Source organism: Girardinichthys multiradiatus, chromosome 22, assembly GCF_021462225.1.
Source record: "Girardinichthys multiradiatus isolate DD_20200921_A chromosome 22, DD_fGirMul_XY1, whole genome shotgun sequence".
Classification (NCBI taxonomy): domain Eukaryota; kingdom Metazoa; phylum Chordata; class Actinopteri; order Cyprinodontiformes; family Goodeidae; genus Girardinichthys; species Girardinichthys multiradiatus.
In genome coordinates this window covers 24,216,683-24,239,842 of record NC_061814.1, presented here as the reverse complement: position 1 = coordinate 24,239,842, position 23,160 = coordinate 24,216,683, and the positions used below count along the sequence as shown (strand labels likewise).

The 23,160-nt window shown below is 39.7% G+C and overlaps 1 protein-coding gene across 1 annotated transcript; it reads left to right on the top strand.

Annotated features, from left to right (window-relative positions):
- Positions 1 to 4,844: 4,844 nt before the first annotated feature.
- chst3a (carbohydrate (chondroitin 6) sulfotransferase 3a) lies at positions 4,845 to 17,733 on the top strand. Its single transcript, XM_047350999.1, has 4 exons — positions 4,845 to 5,000; positions 7,113 to 7,276; positions 9,769 to 10,299; positions 13,800 to 17,733. Exons 2-4 carry the CDS (start codon positions 7,197 to 7,199, stop codon positions 14,494 to 14,496), a joined length of 1,308 nt encoding a protein of 435 aa, XP_047206955.1. The 5' UTR covers positions 4,845 to 5,000; positions 7,113 to 7,196; the 3' UTR covers positions 14,497 to 17,733.
- The last annotated feature ends 5,427 nt before the right edge of the window (positions 17,734 to 23,160 follow it).

The following is a 23,160-nucleotide window of genomic DNA, read 5'->3' as shown; positions in this document are numbered from 1 at the left end:
CTCTGCTGAGTCTGCTGCCCCCGCAACCTGGTCCCGGATAAAGCGGAAGACGACGAGTACGAGTACGAGTACGAGTACGAGTACGAGTGCATGGGATATATGTCAAAGTGTAATTGGAAAAAGGCTTGAAACTATTTATCATGGTTTTACTGTTTTACTAGGCAAGAACCTGGTATTTTAGAAGGGCTATGAACATTTGAAACGTTGAAGGCTGATATTTACATCCACAAAAAAAAGTTCAATTCAGTTTATTTATATAGCACAAATTCACAACAAATATCGCCACACTTTACAAAACAAGTCAATCCAATCATACAGACAGGTTTAAAGTCAAATGCACACATTCCAGTTGGTTCCTATCAGTTTATTATATAAATTTGTAAGAACTTTTTCTAAGGAAAAAAAAAAAGCAAAACCTTTTTTTTCTCACTGACATACATTTAGGTTAGTTAGGAATAGCAATTTTTTCTACTTGCAAAGAGTCAGAATACTGAAAGAATTGTTTTTAGATTTTTTTTTCTCTACACATAGGAACAAACGGCACTGTAGAAGAGCATTCAAAAAAGAATGGGAGTACGGATCTTCTCAGCCCCCCTACAAAACCTACAGCATTACTCCAAGGCATTCTGGTATTTCAAATAATGCTTGAGTACTTTTGCTTTACCTTGCTGTCTAGCTGCTTGTCATGCACTGGGGGAAGTAATTCTTGCTATTGCATTAACATTTTTAGTATTTCTAAAAACAGGGTTGCACAAGCTTCGGTAGTTAGCAATCACAGGAAGATGTTCTTCAGTTGAAATAATTACCTGTGCAGCTGTGTGGGTTTTATTGAGTCAAATTAAGCAAGGTCTCTGAATTACTTCCAGGATGTGTGCTTGGCTGCTGCTATTGTTTAGAACCTGCAAGGAAAAATAATCTCCCATTGATGTAATAGCAGACTACTTTATAGACAAACAAATGATTAGATTCAATCAATTCTTCTTGTCAGCACAGCCCTATTCACATTCATTCCAGTAATAAATAGACCAGTTTGATCCAGTTTAAAGTTGTTCCAGTCACATTCAGGTCAATTAACCCTCTATGGCATGACATTTTGTTTTATGAGCAAAAAATATTTCACCCTAGTTTTGGGAGCTTGGGGGGGTCCTTATAATATATCAATCAGAAAATTGATATACCCACCAGATTTTGGTTTGTTGCCTCAGGGCAACAATATGCTATGAGGGTACTAAAATGCCAAGGTTTTCTTTACACTGTAGTATTTATTTCATAAGTGGAATGAGGAACAAACAAGCAATAAATACATTAGAAGAAGTTTTATTTCAACAACAACACTTCAACAAGTTTTCCTTCAACAAACAACCACAAATGGTTTATCAATTAGTGCATTAGAGATTAGCTCCAGTGTGTGTTTATGTTTTTGAAGGCATGTTCCTGTGGGGTACTGAATGGCTCTGTGTTTCTCTTTTTTACAAAGCACTGTTTGTATTATTCTGTATGGAACCTCATGAAGCAGTTGCTGGTGGATGTGAAACAAAGGTGGGCGTCACATTTTTGGTACTTGGCTTTAGGTGTACCTTTGCATCCTGGTACCTTGCATCTCCCTTTCTTTTCATCCATGACCATCCAGTGGGCTGTGGCATCCAGACAAACATCAAGGACTGGAATAGATGTAGTGGGTCCTCTTCTCCTCTTTTCTTCATACTCCCCAGCAATTGTGGAACTGGGATGACCTCTCTTACGCTCCAGATTCTTGCCACTTTTGCACAACCTTTCTGGAATATATGACTTGAATGTATAAAGCCTGACCTGTTCCTCTTTTCTCATCCCAGTGCTACTGCAATCTCTCTTGTGGAGCAGCCAGGCAGTCACGATGGTCATGTCAATAAAGTGGAACATCAGCTAGTGGTACCACTTCTTCGACCTTATTTTGTTGCGGTACAGTGCAATGAGAGAGCCACCCATATTCTTATTGTACTCTCTCACCACAGCAGCATAGGGAACTTTGATGATTTTTTTTTTTGCTTGCCATCCCACCTATCAACGTCGGTGAGTGGGTGTGCTCCAATGTAATTGCTGAGAAGACTGACTGAACGGTTATCATACCACTTCACGGCATGCAAGGTGGTTTCTCCAACCATGCCAGTCTTCTGTTCAAAAGATCCACGACCAGTTCTCTTCAACTCAGCATCACACATCAAGTTGACACCTAGTAATCTGTTGCTACGAACGGTACCAGTACAGTGAATTCCCTGCTAAGCAAGTGTGAGAATGAGAGAGACACTCGTGAACCAGTTGTCAAAGAACACCTTGTAGTTCTGTTGTCTGGGTATTGGCTGAGCCAGGCGGAGGACAACATTGCCACTTGCTCCTACATCTGGCAGCTTAGATGGTTGCACAGTTCTCCCTGTATAAATCTCAAAATTGTGCAGGACACCATCAGAGCCAGCCAAGATGAATATCTTGTAGCCCCATTTCTTTGGCTTTGCTGGCAGGTATTGCTTGAGTCTATTTCTTCCCTTGAAAGGGACCATCTGCTCATCTACAGCCAACTTCTCACCCATTGGTATTGTCTGCAGCTTTGAGGTAAGATGAGGGATTTTGTGGAGTGGATCAATATTTTCTCCTTGTCTCACTTCATTGTTGTTGAAGTGCAGGGATTTTTTAATGAACTCCCATCTGTTTAGTGCCATGGTGTTAGCTACCTGGGACACTCGGGCGGCTTTGTTCCAAAACATGCGGGTGCCTGGTAATCCAAACAATGACATGTACACTGCTGTACCCATAAATTGGTCCAGTTCTTTTGTAGTGAGGTTAAGGGGCTTGTTGGTGTCACACTGAATGGCATATACATTTGACTGCTCTACAACTACTTCCAGAATGTTTTCAGAAAAAAAACATCTTGAAGTATTCGTAGGGGGAATTGATATTGTCTGATTTTGGAAGACTGGCCTGCCATTCTGGGTAATCAGTGATATTGGCACTGTGGGGTGTTCTCCAACGGGGGTAAGCATGGAACAGCTTCCTGTGATACATCATCATCTTCATTTTCCTCTTCATCCACAGACTCATTGTCATCAGGCAGGTCATCTGTTTTAAAAAGAAACCAGTAAGCATAAAATTAGAATAGGTCATATTTACCTCTCTTCAACCACTGATGAACACACATGCTCATTCCATTCAGTATGTTACTCTACTGACTGAACCCTGATCTCCTAACTCTCCCTCAAACCTGATTTTGGAGTCCACTCTTCCTCACTGTCACTCTCCTCAATCTCACTGTCCTCACTGTCGGAAGGAATGAGCCTAACCTCTTGATCATGTTCCTTATACCCATAAAATGTTTGTGCATCCATTTCCTGTGAGCAATAGTAATAGCACAGAAAAAAATGTTATTATTTGATAACTACGCATCCCTACACATCTCCATCCATGAGCATGTTATAGTTCACACAAAAGTGGTCTAACTGCACAATTTTGCCCTGAGGCAACGAATGAAAAACTGCCATTTTAGTATATAAATGAAGACAAAAAGTGTCTTTGCTCAATCAAATATGCTTTTTCACTTATTCATGCCCATCACAGATATTATTTATACAAAGTTATTTAAATTAAAACATGTAAAAAAGTTACATTTATCTTACCTTCTGCTAGCAGTGTGTCCAAGTCAGCTGCGGTCCCAAAAAGGACTGTTTCATCCCAAGACAAAGGTCAAAGCCACGCCCAGCTCAAATTTCATTGGTCACAGATATGTCATCAGACTTTTAATGTGATGTTTTACTTAAAAAAATTTAAAGAGGTGGTGTGTGGGCCAAAATAATGGTTTGTTGTGTTGGAAAATATTTAAAATACTTAATAGGGTCTGCATTGCAAGTTAGGTTTAATAATGTGTGAAATAAAATGTATTGTGTAACTTAGTGGCTTGCTCAAAACAGCTGTGTATGTGTGTGTCTGACTTGGCTGTGGTCAGCCCGGCACCAGTACATGTCTGAAAATAACAGCCAAAAGTAGAATAACAGGAATGTTGTGAAGGTCGAACAGACAGCTGAATGCCAGGTGTAAGAGTTCAACTGACACTCAGCTAAAAATATGTGTTTTTTCTTTGTAATTGTACATGCCTTGCTTTTGAATAAAAACCCTGTTCTGGGGAGGAAAAGTCAGAAGTGTTTCTGGTGACTCAGCTGGAACACCTCTCCCCGGCCGGGCAGAAGAAACTGTGCAGACTCTGTGCTTCCTTTTATTATTTAGTTTTACTAAAACAGTATAGCATATGACTTAGTTTTTCCAAAACAAACGAGCACGCAGGAGTTTCTGGGAACAACTCCATCAGTTGCCTGAAGGCAACACCATGTCATAGAAGGTTAAGTACAAAAGTATCTATCTAAGGATACTTGTTGATCCAATCACCTCATTAGCTTATTGCAAGCCCTTATGATTGGTAGGCGCAATTGGCTACTCAGCAGTTAAGCAGAACTGGTCCTTTTCTCGAAAGAAACCAACTGCAGAACCATTATCAGGATGTGCGGCTATCAACAATCTGAAAGTACGTTATTTGGTCACGTGACCTAACAAACAGGATGTCCCAATCAGAGTAGGGTGATGTCTTGAAGCATGTTGCAGGCTGGAACAGCAGATGCGAAAGTCTCTCAGTGTACATCCAACCACACTGCCTTGCATTGTGCAAGAAAATGGAAACTTTTATGTTTGGAGATATCTTAAATCCAACCCACCTAAGGCTCAGGCGTGTTGCTTAACATTTTACATAAAAGTGAGAGGTTTTTAGCATCATCGCTCCACCTCCTCTCTCTTGCTGGCATTCTCTTGTCGGTGCCTACGCTCTGCATCCGGCAGAGCAGAGCTGAGCAGCCCGCGTCCCAACACACATGCAATACAATGAGGCAGTGTGTCCGCCGCCGAGAAGACAAAGCTGCAGGAGGAGACGAGGTTTTGCACAGGATCAGGGACGTCTTGCTCGACTAATCCGGGCAGAATTGCTGAAGGTTTGTTAAATATGCTTACTAAAAAATATCATGCCTTCTTTATGACAGGAAAGGAGTGAAAGCTGATCGAAAATAAGGCATGAAGCGCGACAGCGGCACACGGAAAGCTTAGAAATATCAGTGCGCGTATAAGACATTTTAAATGCTAAATGAGGATAAACCGACCTTGATTTCCACTTCTTTTATACCCAGTCATGAGTGGGATTTACATTGATCCTAATGTGCTGAATGTGGAGCTTTGATTGGGGAAATGTGGGGGATTCGCTTATTTTTTCCTAAAAAAAAAATAGTTTCACGTAGGCTAAAGAACCTAGATTTGTGTTTTTAATAAAGTTTTTTTTTTTTTTTTGAGAAAACAGTATAAAAGTAGCCAGCCATCAGTCCGTTTTTACATAGTAGATGCCCCCTCCCCCTAAACTGCTGCATGGTATTGAACAACACAAACATCTCATTCATATAGCAGTGCTATATTTTTATAACATCCAAAATAAAATCACGTGGTTTTAAATAAAATCACATGCTTTATTTCATAAATGCACCCATTTAATTTGCAACAGTAGTTTATAGTTTTCAACAGACCTAGAAAGCTTTCAAAATGAATATGGAGCTTTATGCAGCAAAATGATATGCTGCTCCAGGGCTCCTGAGACAGCTATTGATGTAATTTGTAGTGAGATAAAAAACAGAGTAGAGTGATCTTGCCAAACGCTCAAGTGGCTCTTGAATATGCGAAGAGCTCAGCTCAAAAGCTTTACTGTCACTGTCTGAGGGCTGTGGTTTTACCTGACTTAAGATACATGGGTAATATTTAGTCAAATGCCTCTCAGTTACATTGAAACTACTTGAAAATGACAGATTTCCTATTAATACTGTCTTGGCAGGACCAAGTATATGTGCATATTTGCTTTTCAATACATTACATTGTCTAAATGTATTTATACAGAATAAGTCACAATGAAGGTTCCATCATCTTTAGTTCAGGACAGAGTTTTCTTGGAAACATTATTTTATACAACTGGTTCTTCCTAATTTCATTGAGATCGATTCTCTACAAGCCTGTTGAGTATGGAAGCAAATCGTTACCATATTTCAAATGAAAAAGCATTTTCAGAAATGCTTTTTCATTTTAAGAATGTGGCTGCATTGTTTGACTCATAAATGAAATTAGTTATCAATAATCCTATTTGCATTTTAATTTTTTTCTTAAAGACTGCTCATTCTTTCACTTAATTAAAATGAAAAAGAAAAATACTTTTGAGATTTATTTTTCAAAATATGCCCCAGCAAATAGATACCAAAATTCAATTTGAAATGTAAAATTTGAAAATGAAAAAGCATTTCCAGAAATGCTTTTTCATTTTAAGAATGCGGCTGCGTTATTTGACCCATAAATAAAATTAGTAATCAATCATCCTATTTGCATTTGCATTTTCTAAAAATAAATAAATCTGCAATGCAATGCAGTGCAGTCTTTTTCTCTGCCTGTCTGAGCTGAGCCTAACAAATCCAGTTGTAATGCCCAAATTGACTAAATGATCAAAAGATAATTTTGATGAAAAACTGTGTCTCAGGATTAAAAACTAGACCTTCTTTGTAGACTCAGATTTTTTACCTTTTCTGATTTTCTTATTTTTATTTCAAAGACACTAACTCATAAATTAAAGCTGCACAAAATATAATCGCAGTCATAATTGCAACATCAGTTTGCACAGAGCTCATGGAAAACGCTGGAGAGATATTGCAAGGGTAAAGGAACAAAAGAGTCACGAAAATGTCGGTTAATCATAAAATCATGATTGCGATTTAAAACAAAAGTGTTGAGCATAAATATTTTCCTAAAAATATGCTGCAGGTTCTTACATAGAGTGGATAGTTTACAGATAATCAAAGAAATATAAGATTATTCCCCGGTAGGTATTATAGTATATGTCCCTAATGTTTATCAGTTGATGTGAATATAGACCAAAATTGTTTGATTTCTAAGTTTTAATACATTTATTAGATAAGAAAAAGTTAAATTTTGTTAGTATTCGTTCTGTCTATTACTAATTAAAACCAATCAAGGGAATATTCTGATCTTGGATCCATTAATGCATGTCTAATATGTTGCAGAATGAGGCCCTAGTCTCTGTGTGACCAAGTTACGACCAAAAGGACTAGACTCTAGACCTCCAGTTCCAAAGCCAGGACACAAGAATGAGGACCAAGTATGCAGTCATCTTCATCTGTGTTGTGGCCCTGGTCATCATCGAAAAAGAAAGCAATATCATCTCAAAGTAAGCACCTTAAGAGCTGTTTGTAATTTCATTTTTTTTATCTTAAAATTTTTTTTTAAGATGACTGTTTTGTTGAATCTTTGGAGAAAGAACCCAAATATCCAAATATTATACACAATTTTTTTGACAATCTAAATTCTCCATAAGTCACTTTGAGTAAATACTTTTTTATTAATAGTACAGTAGCTCCTCAGCACAGGTTAACTTCTTCATTTTCTTTCGTTTTTACTTGCTGCTCTTAGCTTAGGTGTAACCATCAATTATATTTACTCATGTTTCCACAGTGCTTTGTCTTTAGGCTGTTACAACCTAAGTCTTCTGTATTAATTTAAACAGGGCCTCTGTGAAATCTGCACATGATGGCATCAGTGAGAACTGTGTCTTACAAAAGTTTAAAATCTTTCCAAACCATAAAAGAGAGATTGTGACTGACAGGAAGCAGTGGTGCATTTTTTCCTCAATCCTCAAACTAAACTGTGATGGTTTGTGCTTGTCCCGTATTGATCTGAAATGTACTTCTTCAGAATCAAAGCCATCGCATTATATCCAGAATATTCCTACAAAAAGTACAGGAGTCTCAGGTATGCATTATCTCTGTAATAAGTAATGTACCACATTTTATTGCAAAACAAAGAGTCTGCAATATCACCTTCATGTCTTATAACTAGTCAAAACTATAAAAAGTGGAGTCTCTGTGATTCTGTGAATGATATCCTCCTCTGCTGTATATGTTTTTTGTTTTTTTTATTAAACCATTATGGTATATTTGTTAAGTCTTACATGGTAAGATAAAGAGACCGTGCTATTTGTTAGCTGTAATATTCCACAGTAGAGAATTTTCATCTATTTTTAACCATCTAAAGAATTTTAATCTTACGTCTTTTTATAGTTGAGATGCATTTGTCCTCTATAGTTTCAGTGCTAAAGTATGATCCAGTTTGACTTCTTATATAAAAGTTAGTACCCAGCATTTAGGAAATAATCTGAATCTACCCTCTTTTATGGCTCATGGTGTGTTGTGCAGCAATGTCTGCATTCCAGTATGCCACATTATTAAGGTTCAGTGACTTCTGAATATTATTTAACTCATTTAGATTCACAGATATAAAAATTAAATCAAGCTGTTATCAATTGTTTACCACACACTGCAGCATCACTTGTTAAAAAGGCCATTTATCAGTTTTAAAAAAAGTCTAGAGCTTGCTTTTATGACTTTCCAGGTGTGGATAAGAGTGAAAAAAAAAGAAAACTACATTTGGAGCAATGCTTGATTGGAGTGATGAGGATGGTAGGAGAGGTAAGGTATCGTGAAAGCTCAGTTAGAAAGCTGCAGCAGGTTTTCTGTGTGAAAGTGTGTTTGTGCAATAAATGTATGTTAAGGTCTTTCTTTAACCGTTCTTTAACATCACAAAATGTTAAAGACACTGTACACAACAATAAAGCAGGCTGTTTCAAAAGTAAAAAAATACATGTCTAGTGCTGAAGAATTAAAGCCATGTATAATTTGAAAAGGAGAGTTAAGGCTAAGATTGACCCCTGTGTTGATTTTTCTCTAAATCTGCAGAGCTGGGAGTCACAGAGCTGAGTTAGTGAATGCGTGCAAAGCAGGCCGCATGAGAGAGCACAGTGCAGATACCAACAGTGCTGATTCCATGACAGCACTGTCTAAGTGATGTGACTAAGCCGCATCTGTTTGGTCTGGGTGAAAACGCCAAAGGCCAATAGCAACACTTAAAAATAGGCTTCTGGGCTGACGCAGTGTGACTGTTCTAGAAAATGGAGTGCTATTGCAAATTTCTGAAATACACAGAAACATTAGTTTGCAATGCCTTCAACAGGATTCATACCTGTTGAACTTAACACATTTTCTAATGTTACAAAGAAAAACTTCAATGTGTGTTGGGGAGATTTTATGTGCTACAGCCACACAAAACGGTCGATAACTGTCAAAACGTTTTCAAAATGTTTTACAAATAAAAATCTGAAAAGTATGAACTGCATTTGTATTTAGTCTGCTTGACTGTGAAACCACTTAATAAAATCCCATGAAACCAATTGCCTTCAGAAGTCACAAAAGGGATAAAGTTGTAGAAAAAGAGATTTATCACAATATCGAAAAGTTTGAACATCTCACAGAGCACTGTTCACCTCATCATTTGAAAGTAAGAACGTAAGAAAGATTTGGGACAACTGCCAACCTGCCGTCATAGGGCTGTCCACCCAAACTTACAATTTTGGCAAGGAGAGCATTTATCAGAGAAGCTAGATGTCCACAGTCCCCCTTTTCTGCTTTGCATTGTGTGTTGGTGTATCAGACCAAATTACAATAAACAATTTAATTACATTGAGGTTTGGGGTTGTAATGTGACAAAATCTGAGAAAGTTCAAGGGCTGTGAATGTTAAGCAAGGCACTGAATCTAGTTCTGGATATATAAGTAATAGTGTTTCATACAATTTGATATTTCCTGATCGATTTTCTATTCATCACCAGGGTCTCAGATAAGCTGATCCAGAGGCAGACCCCTCAGAATGACAACAGTACAACACCAAGAGGTTCTGCAGCTGTACTAAAAGTGCTGCTCGCCAAGCAGCCGGCTACAAAAAACAACCAAACACATTTCTCAGAAAGGAAAGAAGAGGATGAAATGGACGATATGAATGCCCAAAGAAGCAGCGCTGGCCAAAAGCACGTGTTGCTCATGGCCAGCACACGGACTGGATCCTCATTTGTGGGGGAGTTTTTCAACCAACATGGAGAGACCATGTTTTATTTGTTTGAGCCTCTGTGGCATGTTGAACGCATGCTGGCCACAGCAGCGGAGGTGAACAATGGGACCGATTTGCCAGTAATATACCGGGACGTCCTCCAGGCGCTCTTCCTCTGCGATTTCTCTCTCCTTGAGAAGTTCATCTCTCCTCCACCGAAGAACCATGTCACCCCTTATCTGTTTCGCAGAGAGTCAAGTTTATCTCTCTGTGAAGAAGCTGTTTGTACTACTGTGCTCAAAGGTGTTTTTGAGAGGTATGTAGTCTCCAAATACTACTATACTGTGTGGCAAGAGGTATATATATTACCTCTTGCCACATTTCAGGCTTCAAACATAAAGATATAAAATTCAAATTTTTTGTGAAGAATCAACAACAAGTGGGACACAATCGTGAAGTGTAATAAAATTTATTGGATGTGTCAAACTTTTTTAACAAATAAAAACTGAAAAGTGGGGCGTGCAATATTATTCGGCCCCTTTACTTTCAGTGCAGCAAACTCAAGTTCAGTGAGGATCTCTGAATGATCCAATGTTGTCCCAAATGACTGATGATGATAGATAGAATCCATCTGTGTGTAATCAAGTCTCTGTATAAATGCACCTGCTCTGTGATAGTCTCAGGGTTCTGTTCAAAGCACAGAGAGCATCATGAAGACCAAGGAACACACCAGGCAGGTCCGAAATACTGTTGTGGAGAAGTTTAAAGCCAGATTTGGATACAAAAAGATTTCCCAAGCTTTAAACATCCCAAGGAGCACTGTGCAAGCAATCATATTGAAATGGAAGGAGTATCAGACAACTGCAAATCTACCAAGACTGTTTCCGTCCTTCTAAACTTTCATCTCGAACAAGGAGAAGACTGATCAGAGATGCAGCCAAGAGGCCCATGATCACTTTGGATGAACTGCAGAGATCTACAGCTGAGGTGGGAGAGTCTGTCCATAGGACAACAATCAGTCCTACACTGCACAAATCTAGCCTTTATGGAAGAGTGGCAAGAAGAAAGCCATTTCTCAAAGATATCCATAAAAAGTCTCATTTAACGTTTGCTACAAGTCACCTGGGAGACGCACCAAACATGTGGAAGAAGGTGCTCTGGTCAGATGAAACCAAAATCGAACTGTTTGGCCACAATGCAAAACGATATGTTTGGTGTAAAAGCAACACAGCTCATCACCCTGAATACACCATCCCCACTATCAAACATGGTGGTGGCAGCATCATGGTTTGGGCCTGCTTTTCATCAGCAGGGACAGGGGAGATGGTCAAAATTGATGGGAAGATGGATGGGGCCAAATACAGGACCATTCTGGAAGAAAACCTGTTGGAGTCTGCAAGAGACCTGAGACTGGGATGGAGATTTATCTTCCAACAAGACAATGACCCAAAACATGAAGCCAAATCTACAATGGAATGGTTCACAAATAAACATATCCAGGTGTTGGAATGGCCAAGTCAAAGACCAGACCTGAATCCAATCAAGAATCTGTGGAAAGAGCTAAAGACTGCTGTTGACGAACACTCTCCATCCAACCTCACTGAGCTCGAGCTGTTTTGAAAGGAAGAATGGGCAAGAATTTCAGTCTCTCAATGTGCAAAACTGATAGAGACATACCCCAAGCGACTTACAGCTGTAATTGCAGCAAAGGGTGGCGCTACAAAGTATTAACGCAAGGGGGACGAATAATATTGCACGCCCCACTTTTCAGTTTTTTATTTGTTAAAAAAGTTTGACACATCCAATAAATTGCATTCCTCTTCACAATTGTGTCCCACTTGTTGATTCTTCACAAAAAATAAAAATTTTATATCTTTATGTTTGACGCCTGAAATGTGGCGAGAAGTTGACCAGTTGAAGGGGGCCGAGTACTTTCAGATCTGAATGAATGAAATATTCTCATTGAATACTTTTTTCTGTACAAAGTTGAATGTGCTGAAAACAAAATCACACAAAAATCATCAATGGAAATCAAATGTATTAACCAATGGAGGTCTGGATTTGGAGTCACACACAAAATTAAAGTGGAAAAACACACTACAGGCTGATCCAACTTTGATGTAATGTCCTTAAAACAAGTCAAAAAGAGGCTCAGTATTGTGTATGACCTCCCTACAATGCCTGGGCATGCTGCTGATGAGACGGCGGATGGTCTCCTGAGGGATCTCCTCCCAGACCTGGACTAAAGCATCCGCCAACTCCTGGACAGTCTGTGGTGCAACGTGAGGTTGGTGGTTGGAGCGAGACATGATGTCTCAGATGTGCTCAATCGAATTCAGGTTTGGGGAACGGGCGGGCCAGCCCATAGCTTCAATGTCTTCATCTTGCAGGAACTACTGACACACTCCAGCCACATGAGGTCTAGCATTGTCCTGCATTAGCAGGAACCCAGGGCAAACCACACCAGCATATGGTCTGACAAGGGGTCTGAGGATCTCATCTCGGTACCTCTGGCGAGCCCATGGATGGCCATGAGGCCCTCCAAAGAAATGCCACCCCACACCTTTACTGACCCTGAAATGGTTTTCCAACAGTCTTGAAGGAGGTCCTAGAGATGCTTAGTACTTGTTGGCCCTTTTGCCTTCACTCTGCGGTCCAGCTCACCCTAAACCATCTCGCCTCCACGTGCCTGTATGACCTCCCTACAATGCCTGGGCATGCTACTGATGAGACGGCGGATGGTCTCCTGAGGGATCTCCTCCCAGACCTGGACTAAAGCATCCGCCAACTCCCGGACAGTCTGTGGTGCAACGTGAGGTTGGTGGTTGGAGCGAGACATGATGTCCCAGATGTTCTCAATCGGATTCAGGTCTGGGGAACGGGCGGGCCAGTCCATAGCTACAATGTCTTCATCTTGCAGGAACTGCTAACACACTCCAGCCACATGAGGTCAAGCATTCTCCTTCATTAGGAGGAACCCAGGGCAAACCGCACAAGCATATGGTGTCACAAGGGGTCCGAGGATCTCATCTCTGTATCTAATGGCAGTCAGGCGGCCTCTGGCCATGCGGCCCTCCAAAGAAATTCCACCCCACACCATTACTGACCCACTGCCAAACAGGTCATGCTGAAGGATGTTGCAGGCAGCAGATCGCTCTCCACGGTGTCTCCAGACTCTGTCACGTCTGTCAAATGTGCTTAGTGTGAAGATGCTTTCATCTGTGAAGAGCACAGGGCGCCAGTGATGAATTTGCCAATCCTGGTGTTCTCTGGCAAATGCCGAGCATCCTGCACGGTGTTGGGCTGTGAGCACAACCCCCATTTGTGGACATCGGGCCCTCATACCATCCTCATGGAGTCGGTTTCTAACCATTTGTGCAGACACATGCACTTTTGTGGCCTGCTAAAGGTCATTTTGCAGGGCTCTAGCAGTGCTCCTGTTCCTCCTTGCACAAAGGCGGAGGTAGCGGTCCTGCTGCTGGGTTGTTGCCCTCCTACGTCATAAGAGTATTTGGGGCTGAATGCATGTACATGCCACACTTTTGAGATGATTTTCTTGCAAAAAATTCGGAAAACAATTATGCAACTCTTTCTGTTGGTTTTTGACTAAATCCCTAATAAAATCAATTGAAGTTTTTAAACTGACAAACTGTGAAAGTGTTTGAAGGTTTTGGATACTTTTCCAGGGCACTGGAAAACTAAACTAACAAATATTTAGTTAAACCACTTTTTTGCAAATTCTTTTCTAAGGCTCACACGGCCCATAAACCCTGAGACCACATTTGTCTGATGAAAGTATATATTGTTTTGTTTTAGGTATCGCTGCAAGATACGCCAGTGCGGACCACTGAACTTGACTCTTGCATCGGAGTCCTGCCTCTCCAAACAATACCATACCATCAAGGCTGTCCGTGTGCGGCAGCTGGATACATTGCAGCCTTTGGTGGTGGACCCTCGCCTTGATGTCACAGTTATCCAGCTGGTTCGAGATCCACGAGCCATCTTAGCGTCACGCATGGTGGCCTTCTCCTCAAAATACAAGACATGGAAAGCCTGGGCAAAGGACGGCCAGGTACCTGAAAATGACGAGGAGGTGAGGAGACTTAAAGGAAACTGTGATCAAGTTAGGATATCTGCAGAATTGGGACTTAGCAAGCCCCATTGGCTAAAGGGACGCTACATGTTGGTGCGTTATGAGGATATTGCTCGATACCCAATGCAGAAGGCTGAGGAGATGTACAAGTTTACAGGGATACCCTTTAGCTCCCAAGCAAGGGAGTGGATTCTGAGAAACACACAGACTACAGAGGAAGCCAGTGGAATATACTCCACACAGAAGAACTCCTCCGAGCAAGCAGAGAAATGGAGGATTACCATTCCCTTTACGCTGGTTCAGGTTGTGCAGAACGTGTGTGGTCCGACCATGAAGTTGTTTGGGTACAAATTTGTGGATAATGAAAATACACTGATTAATAAGTCTATCAGTTTGCTTGAAGATAAAGAATTTCTATAATCAAGTGGAGTTTCTACAAACGACTGAATCCAGCAGAACATTCATCCATGTACAATACTTGCTTTTTTCTTGCTGGGTTGCTGATGGGGCTGATGCCTGTCTTCAGCGGTCAGTTGTTGAGAGGTGGGGTACACCCTGTACAGGTTGCCAGTTCATCACAGGGTGACACAGAGACAAACAACAATGCACACAAACACTCAAACATAAAGACTATTTATTAAGACCAAAAAACCTAACGTTCATGGTTTTGTCCTCTGACTGTAAGCCAGAGTACATGAAGAGAACCCACACATGCACAGCGAGAACATGCAAACTAAATGTAGAAAGACCCTGGACAGGATTTGAACTCAGGACTTTCCTCATAAAATTGCGTTACTGTGCAACCCTCCAATTGTAAAAAAACCACAAAAAAAACAAAAACATTTATGTACAGACAAAACAGCAAGTACCATGTTAACTTCATGCCTGACTTTACCAACAGATAGCCTTTTTAAAGGGAATAACGTCTGCACACTGCATTCACTGAGATGCCAGTTACTCCAACATTGTGTCATATTTAAATTTTGAAATAAGGCAGAGTTTTGAAGGGCCACTGTGTGAGATGTATAGGTTTAGTGTAAGATTATAGTATTTTCAGGGAAAAACAAGACTGTAATAGTAATTTGGGAATAGTGTCTGTAGTAGAGAGGTCCCTGATAGCGCTCCAAGTCAGCCAAGAACAGGAATTTGCCAATGCTGGGTCCCAGCCTGATGCTTCATTACAGATATTAATATCAGTGCCATGCATGACTCTGCTTTCAAAGTGCAGTAAAAAGAACCCATTAAATTTGATCAGTATTACATCATCTACATTAGACTTGTGTTGGTGTCTAACATAACTCTATCACCAATGACGCTATAGCAACCCGAACAAAGGGTTGAGTTGGGACATTTGCTTAAATTTTTTGAAATAGTTTTATCTTATAGCTTTATCCTTTGTTTCTAAAAATCTAATATAATTCAACAAACTCCAATATTGCTTCTGCTAACATTGTTTTCATGTGGAGAACCTTTCTGCAGTGGTAAGATAATGTTGGCATGTTTTCTCTTAGTCCTGGGGGATAATATAGCTCATAACACTATTTAGGGCAGTTCCAGTGAATTATGTGTGGATGAAATGGGAAATGAAAAAGTTGATCTCCTGCTTCGTAAAGTTGGCACATTATAAAATTGAATGAGCAAGTCACATTACACAGACAGACAGACATCTGCTGCAACCAACGGTCTTTCTTTTACTGTTAATGTTATTGTAAAGAGTAAACAAAATTCATTAGATGGACAAATAATGTGCAGGTTACATTTTTTGTATTGTAAAGATACAAAACATTTTTGCAAGCCAAACAACACAACGTGTTTCAACACGGACCTATGCAAAACATCTGCACAACTTGCTGGGGATCAAATTACATATACTGGGGTTGAGTTAAGTCAGGGGATCCAATACTGATTATTTATAGATACTTAGGATTAGATCGGGACATTCAGTGTCTGTATGTATTCACAAATATTGACTAATATGGTAATAATCCCACCCTAGAATAGACAACTAGAATCTCATTAGATCAGATGTGATGCGCTTTGGTAGTTTTTATAAATCTTACTCAGGTAAAGTGACTATGGAACAGCATTCTTTGTGTCTTGAAGGGACATTTATACAATGTTCTCCCAGCTGTATGTGTATGATAATGTTAAAAATGTTATCTTTGGATTTTCAATGAAATTTGTGAACATAAAAGCAAACTTATGTGATGAAACATCACTTACCTCAGATGGCTTTTTAATAGTTCAGTGATTTCCTACCTCCAAGTGATTGTGAGGCTTTAATATCTGACAAAATAAGCTTGTTTTCTAATAACCTGCTGCTCCTTTCACCATACTGCCTAATTTAGAGATAAAACAGTAAAACAAAAAATAATTCTTGAACAACTGTTGGGTATGATGTTTGGGTTGTATTATCTGACAAAAAGTCCTCACATTTTTAGGTATATTAAGACCAAAATAATTTAATCTTTAGAAAAAAGAGAAGCTTTTTTCAGAAAGCTATTCTTGTTTTGTGTGTCTGCATGCCTAAACCCATATCATTAAGTAAAATCCAGGTGGTGTTGCATTGGTGGTGCATAAAGGTAACTACTGTGAATATGATTCAATGACAGCATTGTGTTCAGCTTGCCTGAGGCCCCAGTAATGTTGCCTCGCTGCTTAAGGAAAGGATTTTGGTTTGGGTATTCAAATGGAGTGTGCCTATCCTAACTTTGTTTTAAAAATCTAAAGTTAATACTTCAATAAAGTACCAGGTTGTCAAAGTTACTGGGCTGTTAAACTGTCAATGTTTAGAGTTTTTTTTTTTCATTAATACTATCTGTAATATTTTTTCTAAAGTAATTCTTAGTTGTTTTTTAAATCTAAAAGTAAGTATTTCAGGTTTCTGATGCTGATTATTGAAATGTAACAATACTTACAAGTTTTTCATTTAAAATTTGGTTGACAATGTTTTTGCCTGATTTAACCAAATTCTAATCCTTCCCCCTTTTCTTCAGGCATTCATCTATAAATTCTTCAGTCTTTCTAACTCAAGTCTAATACAAATCAGCCTTTTATCAAAAACCTGTTGTGTTAATTTTGCTGAAATTTTTTTTAAAATCCTTTTCATTCATTCATTTATCTTCTGTACCGCTTATCCCATAGTAGATCACGGGGGGGCTGGTGCCTATCTCCAGCAGTCTATGGGTGAGAGGCAGGATACGCCCTGGACAGGTCGCCAATCCATCGCAATGTTAAATGTTTTTTTTCTTCAAACTTTTCCAATGCAATTATAGTTTTGTATATCTAGCCACGTTTTGCTGAATTGTTGATATAAGTTGTTTGATTAGTTTGATACTAGAACTGGATGGGGTATTATCTTAAAGGGAGGGTTTTCATGAAAGCATTGAGTAAGCCTAATCCTATTATTTACTTGCTGCCTGTACTCTTTGCTGCCATATTTATTTTTTACAGATGAACCAAGATGTCAAATTATAGATTATACCTAATTTATTAGAACTGTATCACACAGATGTAAATGTTACTCTGTTGAAGTAGTAATTAAATTTCTTTTGATGTGAGTGCTTTAAATGTGTAAAAAAATGTTTTCTTAATTATGAAGTGCCAGACATGATGAGTTACAGGTTCAAGAGTTTGCATTAAAAAATTTGCTTGTCATTTTATAAGCGATTCCTTGCAAAAGTATTCATACCCCTTGAACCTTTTCTCATTTTACAGTGATAAACTTCAATGTATTAATAAAAATATGGCGTGAATTCGGATTGAGCCCACATTCAAAATGGCCTTTGCTGCAATAACAGCTGCAAGGCTTTAAGGGTATGTCACTATCAGCTTTCTACATCTCAAGACTAAACATATATGCCCATTCTTCTTTGCAAAATAGCTCAGGCTCAGTTAGCTAGGGCAGAGAGCATTTGTGAACAGCAACTTTCAAGTTTTGCTATAGATTCACAATTAGGTTTTGACATGGACTTTGACTGAGTCTTTCTTGCATTTAAAAATGGTTTGATCCAAACCATTCCATTGTAGCCAAGGAGAACCTCTGCTTCAGCTTTTTGCAGCCAGATATTCCTTAAGGATTCCCCTGTATTTAGCTCCATCTATTTTCCAATTCATTGTGACCAACTTCATTGTCTCTGCTGAAGAAAGTGTTCCTCACAGCATGATGCTGTCAGTATCATGTTTACTGTGGGGATGGTATGTCAAGAATGTGTCATTCTGTTCCCATTAAAAGATAATGGACTGAACAGTGCTTTGGGAGAAGGAAGTTGTTTTATAACCTAGCCTTGCCTTAAAAGTCTCCACAGTTTTATTTCTGTTGATTTCACAGAATGTCTTGATTGATATTGAGATTTACACAGGTGGACTCTATTTACTAATCTGGTGATTCCTAAAGACCATTGGTTGCACTAGATGTTATTTAGCAGTATAGGAGTAGAGAAGGCTGAACACAAATGCATGCACACTTTTTCAGATTTTAGTAAATATCTTGAAAACTGTGTCATTTGCCTTTAACTTCAAAGTTATGCATTACCTGTGTTGCTCACACAAAATCACAAAAAGATTATCTGAACCTTGTGGTTGTAATGCAACAAAATATGCTGTGTAACTTTGGTCTTTTTTATATTTACTCCTTAAACCTAGAAGGAATGATTAAAACATGCCAGATTTGCATAATTCCCTCCTTGAACCGGGGAGGGGTTTGAGGGATCGAATGATCCTTGAGGCTATGTTGTCCAGGGCCCCTTGTAGGGTCTTCCATGGCAAACAGGCTATGAGTGATGGGTCAGACAAAGAGCAGTTGAGATGCCTTCAAGAGGACTGCTACAACTAGGCACATGATGTGGCCCGGTTCGGTGGAACAAGGGTCCCACCCTGGAGCCAGGCCTGGGGTCAGGACTTGTCGGTGAGTGCCTGGTGGCAGTGTTACTCCTAGTGGGATCCAGCAAGGCCAAGATGAAATGAGAGACATGAGGCCATCCCCCAGTGGGCCCAAACCTGCAGGGGTAACCATGAGGGACCGGTGCAAAGATGACTGGGCAGCAGATGAAGGTGGAGACTTCGACTATCTGATCTCCGGATAATTAAACTGGCTCTATGGACATGGAGTGTTACCTCGCTGGGTGGGGGGGAATATGGACTCAGGAGGGCCCTTTATTAGGGGCCATGTGGGGCCATGTGGTCTCTGGACAAGCGGAGCAGAGGTTTGGTCTGCATTGCCGGCACTAAGACCTGTTCCCAGTGCATGTTAGACTCCGGCAGGGCTGCCCTTTGTCACCAGTCCTGTTCATAACCTCTGTGGGCAGGATTTGTAGGCACAGCCACAGGCCGGAGGGGGACTGGTTTGGGGAGCAGTGGATTTCGTCTTTTCTTTTTGCAGACGACGTGGTCCAGCTGGCCCCCTCTAGCCATGACCTACAGCACGCACTGGGGCAGTTCGCAGCTGAGTGTGTAGCGGCTGGGATGGGGATCACCTCCTCTACGTCCGAGGCCATGATTCTCGACCGGAAATGGGTGGCTTGCCCTCTTCAGGTTGGAGGGGAGCTCCTGCCTCAAGTGGAGGAATTCAAGTATCTTGGGGTCTTGTTCATGAGTTAGAGAAGAATGGAGCGGGAGATCGACAGAAGGATCGGTGTGGCTACCATGGTAATTAGGACACTGTGCTGGTCCATTGTGGTGAAGAGAGAGCTGAGCTGAAAAGCGAAGCCCTAGATTTACCGGTCAGTCTACATTCAAACCCTTACCTATGGGCATAAACTGAGGGTCATGATGGAAAGACCGAGATAAGTCTGGGCTTCTCTACTCGGTTACCCCTGCGACCTGGTCTCAAAAAAAGTGGAAGACAATGGGTACGACGAGATTTGCATAACTGTTGCAAATCTAACCATAGTCACATAAAAGGGTGTCCCTATTTACACTGCTTCCTCAGTAAAGTTTTTTTAAAGACAATAGAACAGAACAAAATACACATAGTACACCAAAATGTGATATTTCAGAATTATTAGAAAGTCCTTAAAGAATAGATCTTCTTTCTATGTGTTTTTATATAAGTCTGCACAGGGGATAGGGATGGCATTGATAAAATGGGGACTAATGTGGAATTGTTCAATTGCACGCTGCCTGACGTTGCCTGGGATCCCTAAATGGCAGTGTGTGAATTATGCTGAAACAGGGAGCCCATTCAGCTCTACATTCCTCGCCTTTAACATCCCAGCTGCTGTGAAACACTTTGGAGTTACAACAGCTGCTGTTCAAGCAGTTAATTTTGCTTATGATGTTTATACATCAGTGTTTTAAATCTAAACATATCTTATGTTCTTCCTCAATTGCCTTGAAGATAATGTTTATTTGAAACGTCTTGTGTGTTGAGAGTGACAAGTAAGTCTATTTATTATAAGTGGCAGCCATCATGGTTTTTTACTGAATAAAAGGTGAGTTTAAAAGTAAAGGGTAAGAGGAAATTCTCAAGGTGAAGTCGTGATCAAACACTCTGAAGCAAGGATTGTATAACAGGATCCCATTTTGTGATTGTTACCCTTATAAAAGCCAATGGATGTCACATACACAGCTACCAAGAGCAAGCCAAGAGCAAATTTCAGCTTTTATTTATATGCTTTAATTCTTGTTAGGAAAGAATAACCCCAACTATGATACTTTAGCATACATCAAAAAAAGCATTAAAGTGAGTTTTTTTATTTTTATTGTGACATACATTTTTTTTTTAGAAATATAGTTAATGAGAAGGATTGTCAATACCAAAAAAAAATTATATGTGAAACTTTACATTATAATGGCTGTTTTGAGATCAATGTAAATTTAACTAAATATGAAGCTACTTTTGCTATTTTGTAGAATTGTTAAGGATATAAATGTAACATATAAAATCATTTTAAAGTAGAAATTTGCTTTTTTGTGCCAGTAACACACAAAGCACAGCTCATAAATCTTTCCTCTGCAAGTGTAGCTGTTCTATAAGGGCTAGAAACGTGGCCCTGTAGCCAGCTGCTCAAAAGAAACAGTTAGGATTCCCAACCCCCCTGACATTAACACACAAAACTAAGAATTAGAGAAAAAAGTTCAGGGGAAGGAGGAAAATTTGTACCAGGTGTACTGAGAACAGTTAAAACCTGTAAATCATACTGTGAAAAAAAGACATGCCAAATCAGAAAAAAACTGAACAATTTTGCAACCAGTACTCGGTGTGTTAGGGTTTCCCATTTGTTGACGATATGTAGCAGAAAGACATACTCCAATGGTAAAAGGGTTATTTTCAACAGGGATTGACATATTTATCAGCCTAACTTCAGTATCACTCAATATTGTTTTTTCACCAACACTGCCTGTGGGCAAATAGGAAAAAATCAAAAGTAGTGGACAGCGACAGATTCATACCAGATGTGTCCTAATTGTGTCACACTGATTTCATCATAACCCTGAATTTCACTATGCACAGCACTAAAACCAGCATTTAATCCCTGTGGACATACAGTTGAAACCAGATGTTTACATACAGTGTATACAAACATCTGGTTTCAGTTGTACACCGCTGGACAATAAATCTGAGTAAGCTCCTCCAGGTTTAGGTGAGTTAGTAGGTGGTCAGAGGGCTCGGTGGCGCCTGTGGATGGTAGCCTCACTTCTGTCAGTGTGCCCCAGGGCAGCTGTGGCTACATTGTAGCTAACCACTGTCAGTGTGTGAATGTGTGCATGAATGGGTGAATGACTGAGTGTAATGTAAAGCACTTTGGAGTCTCTGGGGACTTGATAAAGTACTATACAAGTTCAGGCCATTTACATATAATCTTCTTTCCTCATGTTCATTTTGTGAAGTGCACCAGGCCCTCTGAAATCAAATCACCCACAGTGGCTGATGTTGCCACCCCCATATAGTTCAGATGGTGCCCTCGGACTTCCCTCTTTTTTTCTCCAAATGTAATGCTGTTCATTATTGCCAAATATTTCAATTTTAGTTTCATCAGACCACAGCACGTCTCCAACAATTGAGGTATTTATCTTAACTTCAGCCAGCATCTTCACAATGTCTTTAGATTTTGTTCTGGGTATAAAACTCACATTTCACTTGGGTGAAATTGTTTGAATAGATAAAAGTGGCGCCTTCAGGCAGCTGGAAATTGTACCCAAGGATGAACCAACCTTTTGGATGTTCACTCTATTCTTGATGTCTTGGCTGATTTCTTTTCTTTTGGGGTTTTTCCATGATGTCACACAAGGAAGCAGTGTTCCTGAGGCATTGCCTTAAAATACTCCGCCAAGTGTGCCTCCATCTAACTCAAATGTTGTAAATTAACCTATCAGAAGCTTAATAAGTCATGACATGATCACTATAAGGGATTGAAACTTAGTGCAGGAAGACAGTCATTTAAAAAATCTCTAAAAAAGTATATCTCTTCTTATCCTGGCATTTGGCAAATATAAATAATTTTGGAAAGGTTTAGGAAAAATATAGGAAAAGGTTAGTTTGACTTAATGTTGGACAGTAAAACAATTTATTATGTGTATTTTTACATGTAAATATCTGGTTTCAACTGTGCATATCTTGGATTCAACATACATAGACACACAACACAAACTGGCTGGTCAGGAAGGCAAGGATTACACTTCCTGAGAGTTTTCATAAATATACTCTGTTGATAATGTCCTGACCTATGGCATCTTAGTGTGGTGCAGTACCAGCCCTGCAGCAGAAAGAAAGGATCTGCAGAGAGTAATTAAAACAGGCAGTTAAAGTTACCAGCACACACCCGGCTGCCTTGAATATTCACCTCGCTAAATCTGGAAGTATTCAGCATCCTAAAGGACTCATACCACCCTCATTAAATATCTTTGATCTTCTGCCCTCAGGTGAACAATAGTGAAGAGAAAGCACACACATAGCTATGCTGTTTAGTAGTTTCTACACATCAGTCAATTCAATTCAATTCAGTTTATTTATATAGCGCCAATTCACAACACATGTCGTCTCAAGGCACTCACAAAAGTCAGGTACATACATTTCAAATAATCCTAATCATTGAACAGTGCAGTCAGATTTAGTTATTTATTCAAATTGGATAAAAAGTTTTT

Coding starts and splice junctions, on each gene's coding strand:
- chst3a (XM_047350999.1), top strand. CDS start 7,197: ATGAGGACCAAGTATGCAGTCATCTTCATCTGTGTTGTGGCCCTGGTC. Junction 7,277..9,768: donor GAAAGCAATATCATCTCAAA/GTAAGCACCTTA, acceptor ATTCATCACCAG/GGTCTCAGATAAGCTGATCC. Junction 10,300..13,799: donor CTCAAAGGTGTTTTTGAGAG/GTATGTAGTCTC, acceptor GTTTTGTTTTAG/GTATCGCTGCAAGATACGCC.